Raw genomic sequence first — 15,409 nt, forward strand, 5'->3', positions numbered from 1 at the left:
TGTCAGTGACTGCTCGCCGACACGCTTCCTCGCGAAGGAGGGAGACGTTCAGCAGCCCTTGCTGCGTCTTGTGAGTTGTCGGGGTAAAGTGACAGTGCAGATGTACGCGAGATGGTCCGTGAAGGCCGTCAGCCAGAGTTCTGCATCACAGGTTGTTGAGCGGAGGCCACGCGAGACGTATATCCGGTCCAGACGACTGGCAGAATGGCTGGTAAAGTGCGTATATCCACTCTGGGTCCCATGATGTAAGAGCCATGTGTCGTGGAGCGCGAGGTAACGTATCAATGCTTGTAGAGCCGGGCATGGGACGTAATGCGGTATCTGGTCCTCGGGCCGCAGAACACTGTTAAAATCGCCACCCACTATGTAATGGTCCATATTTCCTTGCAAAAGCGGGGCTACCTCCTCCGAATAGAAGACATGCCTGTCACCACGGTGCGAATTACCGGAGGGAGTGTAGACGTTAATGAGGCGGACTGCGCCAAGTGTAAGTGCGATGCCTCGCCCGTTCGGCATGTACGTCACGTCCGTCGCGTCTATGCCATCTCGGAGAAGGATGGCCGTTCCTCCTGCACTTCAGCTAAGGGTAGGCAGTAGGTGGTGTTGCCATATAGGACTAAATGCAGCTCGGCACGGACCTCCTGGAGAAGGGCAATGTCCAAGTCTGCCGCTCTGATCATGTCGTGTAACATGCGGGTCTTGACAGAGGAGTGGACACCATTTACATTGACTGTTCCCACACGGTATGACTGAGACATATCAAGTGGCGAAGGCAATATGCGGGTGCAAGCACACAGTGGTCTCACACACCACACAGCCATCCATCTGCATGCTTTGCTTTACTGTGTTGTATGAGTCCCTTACTGGCAGAGCACTCTGGGGCTCAATGTCAGCCATGGGCTCTGGTGGAGATACCGATGTTTGCTGTGAATCATCTGCCTCCATGTCGTCTGCCCAATCACCAAGAGACGATTGTGATGTCATTGGTGGCTGGTCGCTTTCACAGGTGCCCACAATTTGGGAGTCGACGCAATGCGCCTCGTTTTCTGGGCCACCAAATTTAGGAGAGTGCTCCTTGTCTTCAGGCACCTTCTGGTGAATGATGCCACTGGAGTCCGTTGCAATTGTGGACGAGTCAACGAAGTCGATGTCTGCCACCGGCTTCACATCCCTGTCCTGTTCTTCAACTGACAATCGCCTCTTCTTGGGTCGCTTGGGTGATTTTTGCTTTCGGGTCCGAGATTCCACATCCACTGGAGGGCGAGGCTCGACACAGTCTCGGTCGCTAGGAATCCCTGTGTCCGATCCCGACAGTGACGGTGGCTGGGTGCCCACGACGCTGCGGTGGGCAGAGGCTGTAGGAACCTCTGCACCGTTGAGCTGCGGCGCTGACTCTAAAACGGAGCTGGCAGCGGCTTCAGGAGGTAGCAGGTTTTGATCACCCATCACATCATGTCGTGCCGCCTCCACATATGTTAGCGGGAGAGAGGTCATAGTGGATCGTTGGGGAAGTTCATTGCGGGGCACCTGAAGGAGGCGGCGCTGCAGACACTCAGTTCTAAGGTGGCACTCCTGGCCGCAGCCCGAGCAGGTCCTCGGTTGTCCATCATATATAACAATTGCGCGGCAGCCACCAACGAAAATATATGATGGAGCGTGCTTCTGAAGTTCTATGCGCACTTGTCGTACCCCGTTAAGGACAGGATACGTTTCGAATGTGTTCCATTTCTCCTCCGTATGGCTCAGAACTATGCCGTATGGCTTGAGCGCATCAACGACTAGGTTGGCAGGAACTTCGAACGGTAGTTCAAAGAAGCGCACGGTACGCACCCCCAGACCAGCATTGTCAACTCCTACCACACTCACGTTACCGTCTGCGTGACAGAAGCGAAAGCCGTTTGCAGAACGTTGGAGTAATCTGTCGCAGACCTCTTCGTCAATTAGTTTGAGGTACACTGTGCTGGTTACAAAAGACAGATGAATGCCCATCAGTTCTTGTGGTTCTATGAGCACGATGTCTCGTAGAAACCGTTCAATATCATGGGCTTTCGTTCTCGTGTACGATGCTTTGAACGCTAGTTTGATTGTAGCTTTTCGATATGAGAACGCCATGGCGGGTCGGTACGGGTACTATAAGGAATACAACGACCCGACCGCGCGCTAGCGGGTAAACAACACCTGCGGCGCACTGCCGGGGCGCCGAGCCCGTCCGCACCGTCTGACGGCTGAGAGCCGACTGCCCAACTGAGCTACCGAAGCACGAATCACGCCCGGTACTCACAGTTTTACCTCTGCCAGTTTCCAGAATGAACTTCCCCCAGGCTGTGACTAAGCCATGTCTCCGCAGTATGCTTTCTTTCAGGAGTGCTAGTTCTGCAAGGTTCAGAGGAGAGCTTCTGTAAAGTTTGGAAGATAGGAGACGGATACTGGCAGAAAGTAAAGCTGTGAGTACCGGTCGTAAGTCGTGCTTCGGTAACTCAGTTGGTAGAGCACTTGCCCGCGAAAGGCACACAGTTCTAATCTGCCAGGAAGTTTCATATCAGCGCACACTCCGCTACAAAGTGAAATTCTCATTCTGGATAAGTCGTAAGGTCAGTATTGCACCACGTGTTCCAACATTTCTACGGAATCCAAACTGATCTTCCACGAGGTTGGCTTCTACCAGTTTTTCGATTCGTCTGTAAAGAATTCGCGTAAGTATTTTGCAGCTGTGGCTTATTAAACTGATAGTTCGGTAATTTTCACATATGTCAACACCTGCTTCCTTTGGGATTGGAATTATTACATGCTTCTTGAAGTCTGAGGGTATTTCGCCTGTCTCATACATCTTGCTCACCAGATGGTAGAGTTTTGTCAGGACTGGCTCTCCCAAGGCTATGAGTAGTTCTAATGGAATTTTGTCGACTCCCGGGGCGTAGTTTCGACTCTGGTCCTTCAGTGCTCTGTCAAACTGTCCACGCAGTATCATATCTCCCATTTGATCTCCATCTACATCCTCTTCCATTTCCATAATATTGTCTTCAAGTACATCGCCCTTGTATAGTCCCTCTACATACTCCTTCCACCTTTCTGCTTTCCCTTCTTTGCTTAGAACTGGGTAACCAACTGAGCTCTTGATATTCATACAACTGGTTCTTTTTCTCCAAAGGTCTCTTTAGTTTTCCTGTAGGCAGTATCTATCTTACCCCTAGTGAGATAAGCCTCTACATCCTTACATTTGACCTCTAGCCATCCCTGCTTAGACATTTTACACTTCCTGTCGATCTCAATTTTGAGACGTTTGTATTCCTTTTAAATTGCCTCACTTACTGCATTTTTATATTTTCTCCTTTCATCAATTAAATTCAGCATCTCTTCTGGTACCCAAGGATTTCTACTATCCATCGTCTTTTTACCTACTTTATCCTCTGCTGCCTTCTCTATTTCATTCCTCAAAGCTACCCATTCTTCTTCTACTGTATTTCTTTCCTCCATTCCTGTCAATTGTTCCTTTATGATCTCCCTGAAACTCTGTACAACCTCTGGTTTAGTCAGTTTATCCAAGGCTCATCTCCTTAAATTCCCACCTTTTTGCAGTTTCTTCAGTTTTAATCTACTGTTCATAACCAATAGATTGTGGTCAGAGTCCAGATCTGCCCCTGGAAATGTCTTACAATTTAAAACCTGGTTAATATATCTCTGTCTTACCATTATATACTCTATCTGAAAACTGTCAGTATCTCCAGGCATAATCTGTGTAAATTTTAAGCCATAGGCCTGTGCTAATATGTGAGCTAATTTCCCAATCTCTAAGTCGTGGAAATATTCACACTGGTATAATAGAATTTTCTACAATAGTTTCTCTTCAACAGGCACGTGACGTAGATTCCTTCAACTGTTTATAAATTTTCTTCCTTGTTTTGTTATTCCACTGAGATATGAGATTCTGATCTCCTGCCTTCATGAGTTTATTCTAATATTAACAGTTTAATTCTGCTTTGCATATCAAAAATGCAGTAAACGTATTCTCGTAGAAGACTCAGAATTTCACAATCACGGGAAAATCGACTGTAGAACTCCATACGTCTTTAACGGTGCTGCATACTCCAACATACAACGACACTGGCGACTCTCATATAACCTCCATTCAAATGACTGAAACCTCTAAGGCATATTTACATACTTTACGAAATAGCATTTGATGTTCCTTGCAGTAACTCGTTAAGGAACGACTATTTTAGTTCTGTTAAATACGGGTTTATATTGTGGTGACAAAAGTCCTGGGTGATAAGCACATACACAAATGGTGGTAGTATCGCTTATACAAGGTATAAAACGGCAGTGTATTGGCGGTGCTCTGATTTGTAATCAGATGTTTCGTGAGGGAAGATTTCCGATGGGATTAAGGCCGCACAACATGTATTAACAGATTTAGAACGTGGTGTGGTAATTGAAACTAAGCGCACGGGATATTACATTTCGGAAATAGTTAGTACTTCAGTGTTGCGAGATCCATAGTGTCAAGAATGGGTGAGAAAATCACATTTCTAGCATTATATCTCATCACGGGCAGCGCGGTGGCCGACGTAATTCACTTTGGGAGGAGTGACGTTTGCGTAGAATTGTCAGTGCTAACAGACAAGCGACACTGCGTGAAATAACCACAGAAATCGTAGAGGAAAGGAGTATAACACAATACTGACAAGACTATAGGGCAGTGTGGTAGGACATGTAAGGTAGTTAAACATGGACTATGGGAAAACCGGAACGGAGGAGAATCGAATAATTAGAGATGTGGTCCTACAGCCGAATGTTGAAAATTAGTAGAGTGATAAGGTAGCGAATGAGGAGATTCTGCACAGAATCTGAGACGAAAGGAATACTCGGAAAACACTTACAGGGAGAACGAACAGGACGATATGGCAGCTGTCAAGACTTCAGGGAATGACTTCCATGTTACTAGAGGGAGCTCTAGAGGGTAAAAACTATAGAGGAAGACAGAGACTGGAATACTTCCAGCAAATAATTGAAGATGCAGGTTGCAGGTGTTACTCTGAGATGAAGAGGTTGACATAGGAATTAGTGGAGGGCCGCATCAAATAAGTCGGAAACAGAAGACTGGTGTAAAAAAGTAAATAAATAAAATAAACATCAATAAAAAATTAAGTAGTTGTAGATGTAAAATCAGTGAATTTCAGTATCCGCCATCAGTCACCAGAGATGAATTATATAATTGATTCTTAATTCAGTTATACTCTATGCCAATTGAATTTGCCTATAGACATTTATTAACTTATTTCAACATTTCCTAAATCACAAGCCTGGCATGCAACATGACATCCAAAGTACTGCTTTCATCTAAATCGGTGAACGATATTATATAAGGTATAGAGTAGGCTGAAGTTGAAGAAACTAGTGAGGAAGAATCAGTACGCAAAGAAATGGGATACGGAAGTACGAATGTATGAAGAGAGACGGTTGAAGCTATCGGACGTTGAAGATACTGGGACAGAAAATAGCCCAGTTGCCATTTCTCTTGAAGAGAAACGAATATTACAAAAGAGGACAATCACAAGTTGCAAAGAAAAACATAGGTACAAGGATGGTCACTGCGAAGAAATCATGTATCAGAATTAGAGTTTAAAGAAGCTTTGGAAGACCTAAGACCAAAGAAAACAGGAGGGACACATAATATTCCATCATAATTTCTAAAATCATTGGACGAAGTGGCAACAAAACGAGTATTCTCATTGGTGTGTAGAATGTGTGAGCCTGGCAACGTACCATCTGACTTTCGGAAAAATATTATCCACACTATACCGAAGACTGCAAGAGCTAACAAGTGTGGAAATTATTGCGTAATCAGCTTAACAGCTCGTGCATCCATTTTGCCGAAAAGAATAATATACAGAAGAATGGAAAAGAAAATTGAGGGTGTACTAGATGACAATTACTGTGGCTTGAGGTAAGGTAAATGAAGACACGTACATAGCATCTGTCGACCTGGAAAAAGCGTTCGACAATGTAATTTGTTGCATGATTTTCGAAATCCTGAAGAAAATACGGTTAAGCTATAAGGAGATATGGGTAATATGTAATATGTACAAGATTCAAGAAAGAATAATGAAATTGTAAGAAAAAGAACGAAGCACTCGGATTAAAAAGGCGGTAAGACAAGGGAGTAGTTTTTCACCCGTACTGTTCAATCCATAAATCGAAGAAGTAATAACGGATATAAAGAAAAGTTCAAGAGTAGAATTAAAATTCCAGGTGAAAGGATGTCAACGATAACATTCGCTTATAACGTTGCTATCCTCAGTGAAAGTGAAAAACAATTATAGGATCTTCTGAATGGAATGAACAGTCTAATGAATTCAGAATATGGATTTAGAGTAAATCGAAGAAGGACGGAAGTAACGAGAAGCAGCAGAAATGAAAACAGCGAGAAGTTTAACATCATGATTGATGGTCACGAGGCAGATAAAGTTAAGGAATTCTACTACCCAAGCTGCAAAATAACCAATGACGGACCGAGCATGAAATATGTCAAAAGCAGACTGGCACTACAAGAAGGGCATTCCTGGCCATGAGAAGTCAACTATCAACAAAGGTAGGCCTTAATTTGAGGAAGAAACTTGTGAGAAGATACGTTTGGAGAACAGCACTGTATGACAGTGAAACCTGGACTGAGGGAAAACCCGAACACAAGAGAATCGACACATTTGAGATCTGACGCTACATCCGAATGTTGGAAATAGGGTAACGAATGAGAAGATTTTGTGTAGATACTGAGAGGAAGGTATCATATGGAAAACACTGACGAGGAGAAGGGACAGGACGATGAGACCTATGTTACGACGTCAAGGAATGACTCTCGTTGTGTTAGATGGAACTGTAGAGGGTAAAAAATTTTGAAGAATACAGTGACTAGAATACATCTAGCAAATGATTCAAATAACTGAGAACGTATGTTGCAAGTGCTATTCCAAGACGAAGATTTTGGTACAGCGGAGAAATTCGTGGCTGGCCGCATCAAACCAGTTAGAAAAGTGAATTATACTATCTGTCCGTTGAGTTTCCCTGAATCAAAAGTCTGGCATGTGACACAAGAATTTTGAATTAAATCTGTGAACGCTATTATATTATACACATAAACTAGTACATAAGCGAAAAATTACAACATGTTCCCTTTATACTTATCTTGCATTAGTAATTTTAGATCATAAAGTTTCTTAGACGATAATGCAATTTCTCAGAGGTCATCAGGAGTCGAAATGGCACTACGCGCATATATTAATCTTGGGTAAATAGTAGAGATATCAGGCTGATATTGAAGCAAGCTTTAGAGGTAAGAAAATCGACCCAGCTACTCGTTACAATTTGAAACAGTGAAGGAACAGTTCACCACTACACTAAATTCACAGTTACTGCTAAAAGATTTTCCCTCTTACTTTTTCACATTTACGTAAACTTACTCTCTTTATCTGTACTTAAAGCTGATACTTAACGCAGATTGCTTATCCTTTATAACTGTTTAATCTATCTGACAATATATCCCAGGGCATCAATAGTTATTTTAAACTAGCATGAATATGCAAGAAAAATTGACAAGGGACAACTCACAAGATGGAGTCTGTCAAAGCGGCAGACTTCATTACTAGCGCATTGGAAATTGTTTTTGCTCTATTATTTAGTGTGTCACAGTGGCGGCCGGTTATTTTGCGCTAATGTACTACAGCACACAGTAGACATAGCACTAAAATTAAGCCATTTCTCTTCGAATGCGAGCCTCAAATTGCACTAAAATTACGCTACTCCTCTTCGAACATGAGCCGGAAATCGCAGTAAAAATACGCCATTTCTCTTCTAACGCACGCTGATATGCCAATAACAAGAACAGAAACATGTTTTGAAACGCTATCTCCATTACAATTAGAAACCAGTATCCGTTGCTGAAATGACGGTCAGCCATACTACGCTCAATTCGGAAAAGAGACGCAGCTATATTTTCGTGCACGCATGCTCTGATGTGTTATCATCCCTTCTAGCACTCAGACTGCTGCAGATTGCTGTGTTGCTCAGTACACCAGGACAATACTTTTCTTGGAAACTGTGTGATGTGTATTGTGGAAGCATAGAGTACAAAAACGTTTTGACAAGCTATTGTTGTAATGGCGCCGTAGCTGAGTGGTATAATGCACGGAATGGAAATTCCTGTACTCACGTCCTATCCCTATTGTTATCAACTTTCCTTTCCCATTTACTTTTAATCCTAGCAATGTTAAACTAGTATTTATAGATTTAAATATAATCCCGTTTATATACGTAAAATTAAAATTTTCTCTTTAGTTAAGGGTACACCATTTCAGTCAACAGGCTGTGGGCTAACTAATGGTAAAACAAGCTTATACATGAGAAGTTTAGTATGAAAGCGTTTTCTTTAGACAGTGTGCTACAAAGGCCCTTTTCCAATAGATCCACGGAGGAGAAAGAGAGTTTTAAAGAGTTAAGGGAATCTACTTCAAACGTAAGTCTAAGAACAGGGAGTGTGCAACGAGGACCACCGATCTGACTTACATAACACCGAAAACTTCGAAATACTTGCAAAATGTTTTGATTATATTCTTAAATACTCAGAACAAATACATGAGCTGGAATACTTAAACGTTCACGAAAATCTAGAAGATTTACCTGCAGCTCTGAAAGAAAGTGAAAAAGTTATTAAAACAATATAAACCTATTGGAGAAGACTCTATAAAAGTCTATACCGAAAATTAAAAAAAAAAGCTAAAAGTAATATTGAAGAAAACCTGGAAAGAGAAGAACTCCCATAAGAAAGGCAATAAATATTAACAATTAAAAACAAATTTCTTTGCATACAGTTGCAAATAACATATTTTCCAAAGTTATACCAAACAGATTTGAAACACCTCAAGTTCCGTAGGACCAAATTGAGGAGTAAATCTCCAAGGTGATGGAACGTGTCAACACATAACATTACATCATAAAAGTAATAACAGATTAAAATAAATTTTTTATGAACCCAAAAATGTCCAAAAGTTTAAGTAAACGCAATCAATAATATAACATAAGAATCAGCTTAATCCGTGAGAAAGATCTTCAGTTTCGATCTGATAACACGTGTATTACTGCTAAGAGCTTTGAATCCTTGTGTTAGCTTATGAAAATGGATAAAGCAGTATACTGCACACCTTTCGCCGCAAGAATTAAGGAAGTCCGATCCAAATGCAGGTTGGATTTCTGCCGAGTATTAACTGAGTGAAAGCTGCTTACTCTTGGGAATAAGCTGATATTCTTAACAAGAAACGACAGTAAAGAATATATATACAGTATATTGAGAGGCCAATGTTAAAATACCCAGACTGGTGAACAGAGGTCGACAAGAGGTTCGCGAACTTACACCCCTTTTTCCCGTACCGCCAGTTTCTGAGTCAAAACGATCCTTTTAGAATGAAAAAGAGTTACCCCAAAATATAATACCATACGACATACGCGAATGAAAATAAGAAAAGTAAACTAATTTTCTTGTCGAACGATCGCTTACTGTAGGTACAGTTCGAATAGTTAAAATGTAAGCATTAAGTCTTTGAACAAGATCTTGAACGTGAGTTTTCCACGACAGTTTACTATGTAACAGAACATCTAGAAATTTGAACTGCTCAGTTTCACCAATCATATGCCCAATTCTGTGAAATTAAAACGTTGGGTTTTCTTGAATTGTGTGTTATAAACTGTAAATAGTGAGTCTTGATGTGATTTAGCCTTAGTTTATTTTCTACAAGCCATTAACTTATGTCATGAACAGCACTGTATGAAACCGAGCCAATGTTGCACACAGCGTCCTTTACTACCATCCTAGTGTCATCAGCAAACAGAAATATTTTAGGGTTACCCGTAATACTAGAGGGCATATCATTTATATAAATAAGGAATAGGAGTGGCCCTACAGTGTACTCATCCTTGGGGAACACCGCCCCCCCCCCTTTTGATTATGCCCCACTCAGACTTCACTTCGTAGCCATTCTCAACACTGTGAATAATGACCTTTTGCTGTCTGTTGCTAAAGCAAGAGGTGAACCAATTGTAAGCTACTCCCTGTATTCCATAGTGGTCCAACTTCTTGAGCAATATTTTGTGATAAACACAATTAAAATCCTTAGTTAACTCAAACAACATACCTAACGTTTGAAACCTTTTGTTTAACCCATCCAGTAACTCACAGAGAAAATAGAATATTGTTCAGAAAGTTGTTAAACGACTTCTAAAATCGAACTGCATATTTGATACAGTATATGTGATATAGAATGATGAGTTATCCTTACATACGTAACCTTTTCAATAACTTTAATAACTGACTAATATCATAGATACAGATCTAAAATTGTCTACGTTATCCCATTACGCTTTCTATAAAGCGGCTTTACTGCTGAGGACTTTAATTGTTCAGGAAACTGCCCATTCCTCAAGGAAAATTTACAACTATGGCTAAGTACAGCGCTGAAATGTGCAGCAAATTACTTTAATATTCTGCCAGGCACTCCATCATATCCATGAGAATCCTTAGTCGTCAGTGATCTAATGACTGACTCAATCTCCCCCTTGTCTGTATCATAGAGGAGTATTTCAGACATCAATCTTGGAAAGGCATTTGCCAAGAGAGTTATATGATTCCCCATAGAAACTAAATTTTTATTTAATTCAGGAGCAATTTTCAGAAAATGATTGTTAAATACTGTACATATATCTGGTTTATCAGTAACAGAAATATTTGTTCTACGGGCTGACTTAACATTGTCGACCTTCAGCTGCTTACCAGACACTTCCTTCACAACTGACCATATGGTTTTCATTATATCCTTTGAATTAGCTATTCTATTTGTGTACCACATACTCTTAGTCTTCCTAAAAAAAATTAAGCACCTCGCTGTAATGTTTGTAATTTGCTACTGTAGCTTGATTGTGACTACTTCTAACATATTGATGTAATTTCCGCTTTGTTCTACATGATATCCTTATCCCACTAGTCAGCCACCCAGGCTCCCTTTTACTGCTAGTACACCGTTAAAATGTCCTAATTGAAAGCAACTCTCAAAGAGCATGAACAATGTGTTAAGGAAAGCACTATATTTGTCATTTATTTTATTGGCACTATAAACATCCTGACACTCTTGTTCTCTGATGAGGTTTAAAAAACTCTCTGTCGCCATTGGATTAACTTTCCTGCATAGCTTGTAATCATATGTGTCATTTGAGTACAAATGCCTTTTAGTGTTAAAAAGTTGTGCATCATGGTCTGAAAGGCAATTCATCCTTTTGTTAACAGAATGCCCATCTAGTAATAAAGAATGAACAAAATATTGTCTATGACTATGCTGCTGTTCCCCTGCACCCTAGTTGGAAAAGACACAGTCAGCATCACGCCATGTGAATTAGGAGATTGGCCAACATCCATTGTCTCGCTCAATCATACGCAAAATAAATACTGAAATCACGACATATAACTAATATCTGGTACTTCCTATAAAGTGAATCATGAACCCCCTCTAGTTTGAGCAGGAGTGCTCTGAAGTCACAGTTAGGGGACCTATAAACAACAATTTGAAGTTTAGTTTCACTAAATTCTACTGTCCTGGCACAACATTCAAATATCTGTCCATTGCAGTGCCACTATACGTCTATGTACACAAATGGAATACTGTTTTTTTACGTACATCGCCACTCTCCTACTCCGCAAGGAATTCCTTGAAAAACAGCCAGCTTACCTGTATTCTGGTAAAGAAAGCCTCTGAATTATCAAATTATTTAAGTGGTGCTCCGATACTCCAATAATTTCAGTCAACATCTATAAGCAGTTCACAAACTTTATCTCTAACACCTCTTATTTTTTATGAAATATACTAATTCCTTCTCTACTTGGAAACATTACGTCCTCTGAAGGTGATTCCTTAGACAGAAGGACTTCCTTTAAGAAGGTATACCTATCAGCTGACTTCATCCCACAAAAGGTGCAGCTGTGACACTAACTACTACAGGAATTTTTCATTGAGTGATCCCACCACCACCCACTACACTGTCCCCTATAAGCTTTGCCAGCCTCCCCTTACCATGCCTATTGAGGTGCGGGACATGCCTGGTGAAACCCGATCAACTGATAGACGGAACTGGTACCACTGCAATGTGGCCCATGCCCTCTAACATCAGTGCCTGCCCAGCCCCATGTTAACGCCCCTAATTCCCGCATTAAGATGAGGCCGATCATGACGCTGAAACAGTTGCACGAAATGCACATTAGTCACTACCTGAGCCTCCTTCGTAATATTCCTACATAGCTCCCTTATGCTGCCAGTCACCTGAGCTAACCCTGCAGTAGATTTCACAATGCTGGTGGGCTGGTACTCACTCCGCAACACATTCTGCAACTGCTGGTCCACACTTCTAGCGTGTGAACTACCTAGCAGCAGAAACTGTTAGACTTTGCAACTGACTTGGGCCTCCTAACTGTTGAGGACTGCTGCATATTTCCTACACCTACTACTACTAGTAGTATATACACTCCTGGAAATGGAAAAAAGAACACATTGACACCGGTGTGTCAGACCCACCATACTTGCTCCGGACACTGCGAGAGGGCTGTAAAAGCAATGATCACACGCACGGCACAGCGGACACACCAGGAACCGCGGTGTTGGCCGTCGAATGGCGCTAGCTGCGCAGCATTTGTGCACCGCCGTCGTCAGTGTCAGCCAGTTTGCCGTGGCATATGGAGCTCCATCGCAGTCTTTAACACTGGTAGCATGCCGCGACAGCGTGGACGTGAACCGTGTGTGCAGTTGACGGACTTTGAGCGAGGGCGTATAGTGGGCATGCGGGAGGCCGGGTGGACGTACCGCCGAATTGCTCAACACGTGGGGCGTGAGGTCTCCACAGTACATCGATGTTGTTGCCAGTGGTCGGCGGAAGGTGCACGTGCCCGTCGACCTGGGACCGGACCGAAGCGACGCACAGATGCACGCCAAGACCGTAGGATCCTGCGCAGTGCCGTAGGGGACCGCACTGCCACTTACCAGCAAATTAGGGACACTGTTGCTCCTGGGGTATCGGCGAGGACCATTCGCAACCGTCTCCATGAAGCTGGGCTACGGTCCCGCACACCGTTAGGCCGTCTTCCGCTCACGCCCCAACATCGTGCAGTCCGCCTCCAGTGGTGTCGCGACAGGCGTGAATGGAGGGACGAATGCAGACGTGTCGTCTTCAGCGAAGAGAGTCGCTTCTGCCTTGGTGCCAATGATGGTCGTATGCGTGTTTGGCGCCGTGCAGGTGAGCGCCACAATCAGGACTGCATACGACCGAGGCACACAGGGCCAACACCCGGCATCATGGTGTGGGGAGCGATCTCCTACACTGGCCGTACACCTCTGGTGATCGTCGAGGGGACACTGAATAGTACACGGTACATCAAACCGTCATCGAACCCATCGTTCTACCATTCCTAGACCGGCAAGGGAACTTGCTGTTCCAACAGGACAATGCACGTCCGCATGTATCCCGTGCCACCCAACGTGCTCTAGAAGGTGTAAGTCAACTACCCTGGCCAGCAAGATCTCCGGATCTGTCCCCCATTGAGCATGTTTGGGACTGGATGAAGCGTCGTCTCACGCGGCTGCACGTCCAGCACGAACGCTGGTCCAACTGAGGCGACAGGTGGAAATGGCATGGCAATCCGTTCCACAGGACTACATCGAACATCTCTACGATCGTCTTCATGGGAGAATAGCAGTCTGCATTGCTGCGAAAGGTGGATATACACTGTACTAGTGCCGACATTGTGCATGCTCTGTTGCCTGTGTCTATGTGCCTGTGGTTCTGTCAGTGTGATCATGTGATTTATTTGACCCCAGGAATGTGTCAATAAAGTTTCCCCTTCCTGGGACAATGAATTCACGGTGTTCTTATTTCAATTTCCAGGAGTGTAGTAAGGTGGATTTAGGAATGGCATATCATGTTATGAATAACTACTTAATGTCATGTCAATCGTCTGCCACAGATTCTTGGATTCAAAAGATATTTGTTGGTTTCCAAAATTCATTGATTCCGTTCACAGAAACTGTACACAAACTAAAACGATGTGAGTAGAAGTAAGTTGACTCCCTTTTCAAGTTCGTGCAATATTTCGCCGCAGTGTGACGTAGGAAAAAGAAAACCACTTTCTGAAGATTTACGTGTAGAGTAAGAGGGCTTTATGAGCACCGCTTCATGCAACGGCAGATAGATCAGTGATATAAGAGCATTGCCAACAGACTGTCTGCTCACTTTTGATTCGCGCTGGTCCGGTAATAATTTTATACATCATGTTACTACTCCCGTTTTTATAGGCTGAAATTTAAATATATTAATGTGTAATATATTTTAAAAAGTTCAGTTTATGTTCACAAAATTAATATAGTAATTTTAGTTATGATTAGTATCCTTGTAAGTCAAAAAGCTACTGGTCATCACATTGTAGCACCCTGGTAAAATTTTGCATGTGTCGCCGCTTTTATTACTAATGCTAGCAGAGAAATCCAAAGATAATGACTCACGAGACCATGATGCTACCACATATATCTTATATAACTGACAGTCACTAGAAATGTTTGACGCAAATCATGCTCTTAGCTTTATCAAAAGGACAGCAGATGTCGGGGGTACTTACGTTGTGCAGCCACTGCACCCTGAACGCCTGCGGCTGCGCCTTGATGCGGCAGTCGAAGTACACATCGGAGCCCTCACGGATGTCCGTTGGGTCCAGCGACGGGCCGAGGCTGACCGTCACCTCAGGGGCGTCTGGAAGGACAAACAGAGGCTTCGCGCTGGAGCTCCACAGATCCCCACATCTAATTGTGTTCATAGCCTGCAACGCTATACACTAGAGGTCACGGTGAACCATGAATAGCTACCGTTGGCAGGTTGTACTGTTGGCAGGGTGGGCATTACTCGTGGTATAAAAATCAGTATATGTGAATAAATATTCCGTACTCAGTAAAGCATGTCAGTTTATCAGTATATCATAAGTATACCATAACTGCACTTTCACTAAAGGCATGTTATAGTAAAGACGTTTTAAATGAGTCGTAAAAGTTCTCAGAACCCTACGCTCCTCTACTATAACATAAAAAAATGGTAATGTCGTGTTGTTTTTCGCATATTAAGACCGCAATTTTTTCGACGTTTTGCATGCCACTTTTTTGAGATTAATACTTAACTAAATTACAACATTTCTTCCATAATGTGGTAGTATACTCTCTTACACTTCTTTCTAAAAGTGGTTTAATACCCGAGAGCCATTATTTGGCCATATTCTATAGTACAACCATCTGCAAAAAAGTAAATAACTAGTGTTAAACACCTGCCTCTAAATGATGTTTCTTAT

General features: G+C 42.6%; 1 protein-coding gene across 1 annotated transcript in view; it reads right to left on the reverse strand.

Moving 5' to 3' along the window:
- LOC126267870 (hemicentin-2-like) overlaps positions 1-15,409 on the reverse strand; it is a 778,179-nt gene that overhangs the window by 120,863 nt on the left and 641,907 nt on the right. Inside the window, exon 8 of the mRNA XM_049973180.1 lies at positions 14,693-14,823. Coding sequence (XP_049829137.1) covers positions 14,693-14,823 — 131 coding nt within the window. The remainder of the gene's footprint in view (positions 1-14,692; positions 14,824-15,409) is intronic.

Source organism: Schistocerca gregaria, chromosome 4 (assembly GCF_023897955.1).
Source record: "Schistocerca gregaria isolate iqSchGreg1 chromosome 4, iqSchGreg1.2, whole genome shotgun sequence".
Classification (NCBI taxonomy): Eukaryota; Metazoa; Arthropoda; class Insecta; order Orthoptera; family Acrididae; genus Schistocerca; species Schistocerca gregaria.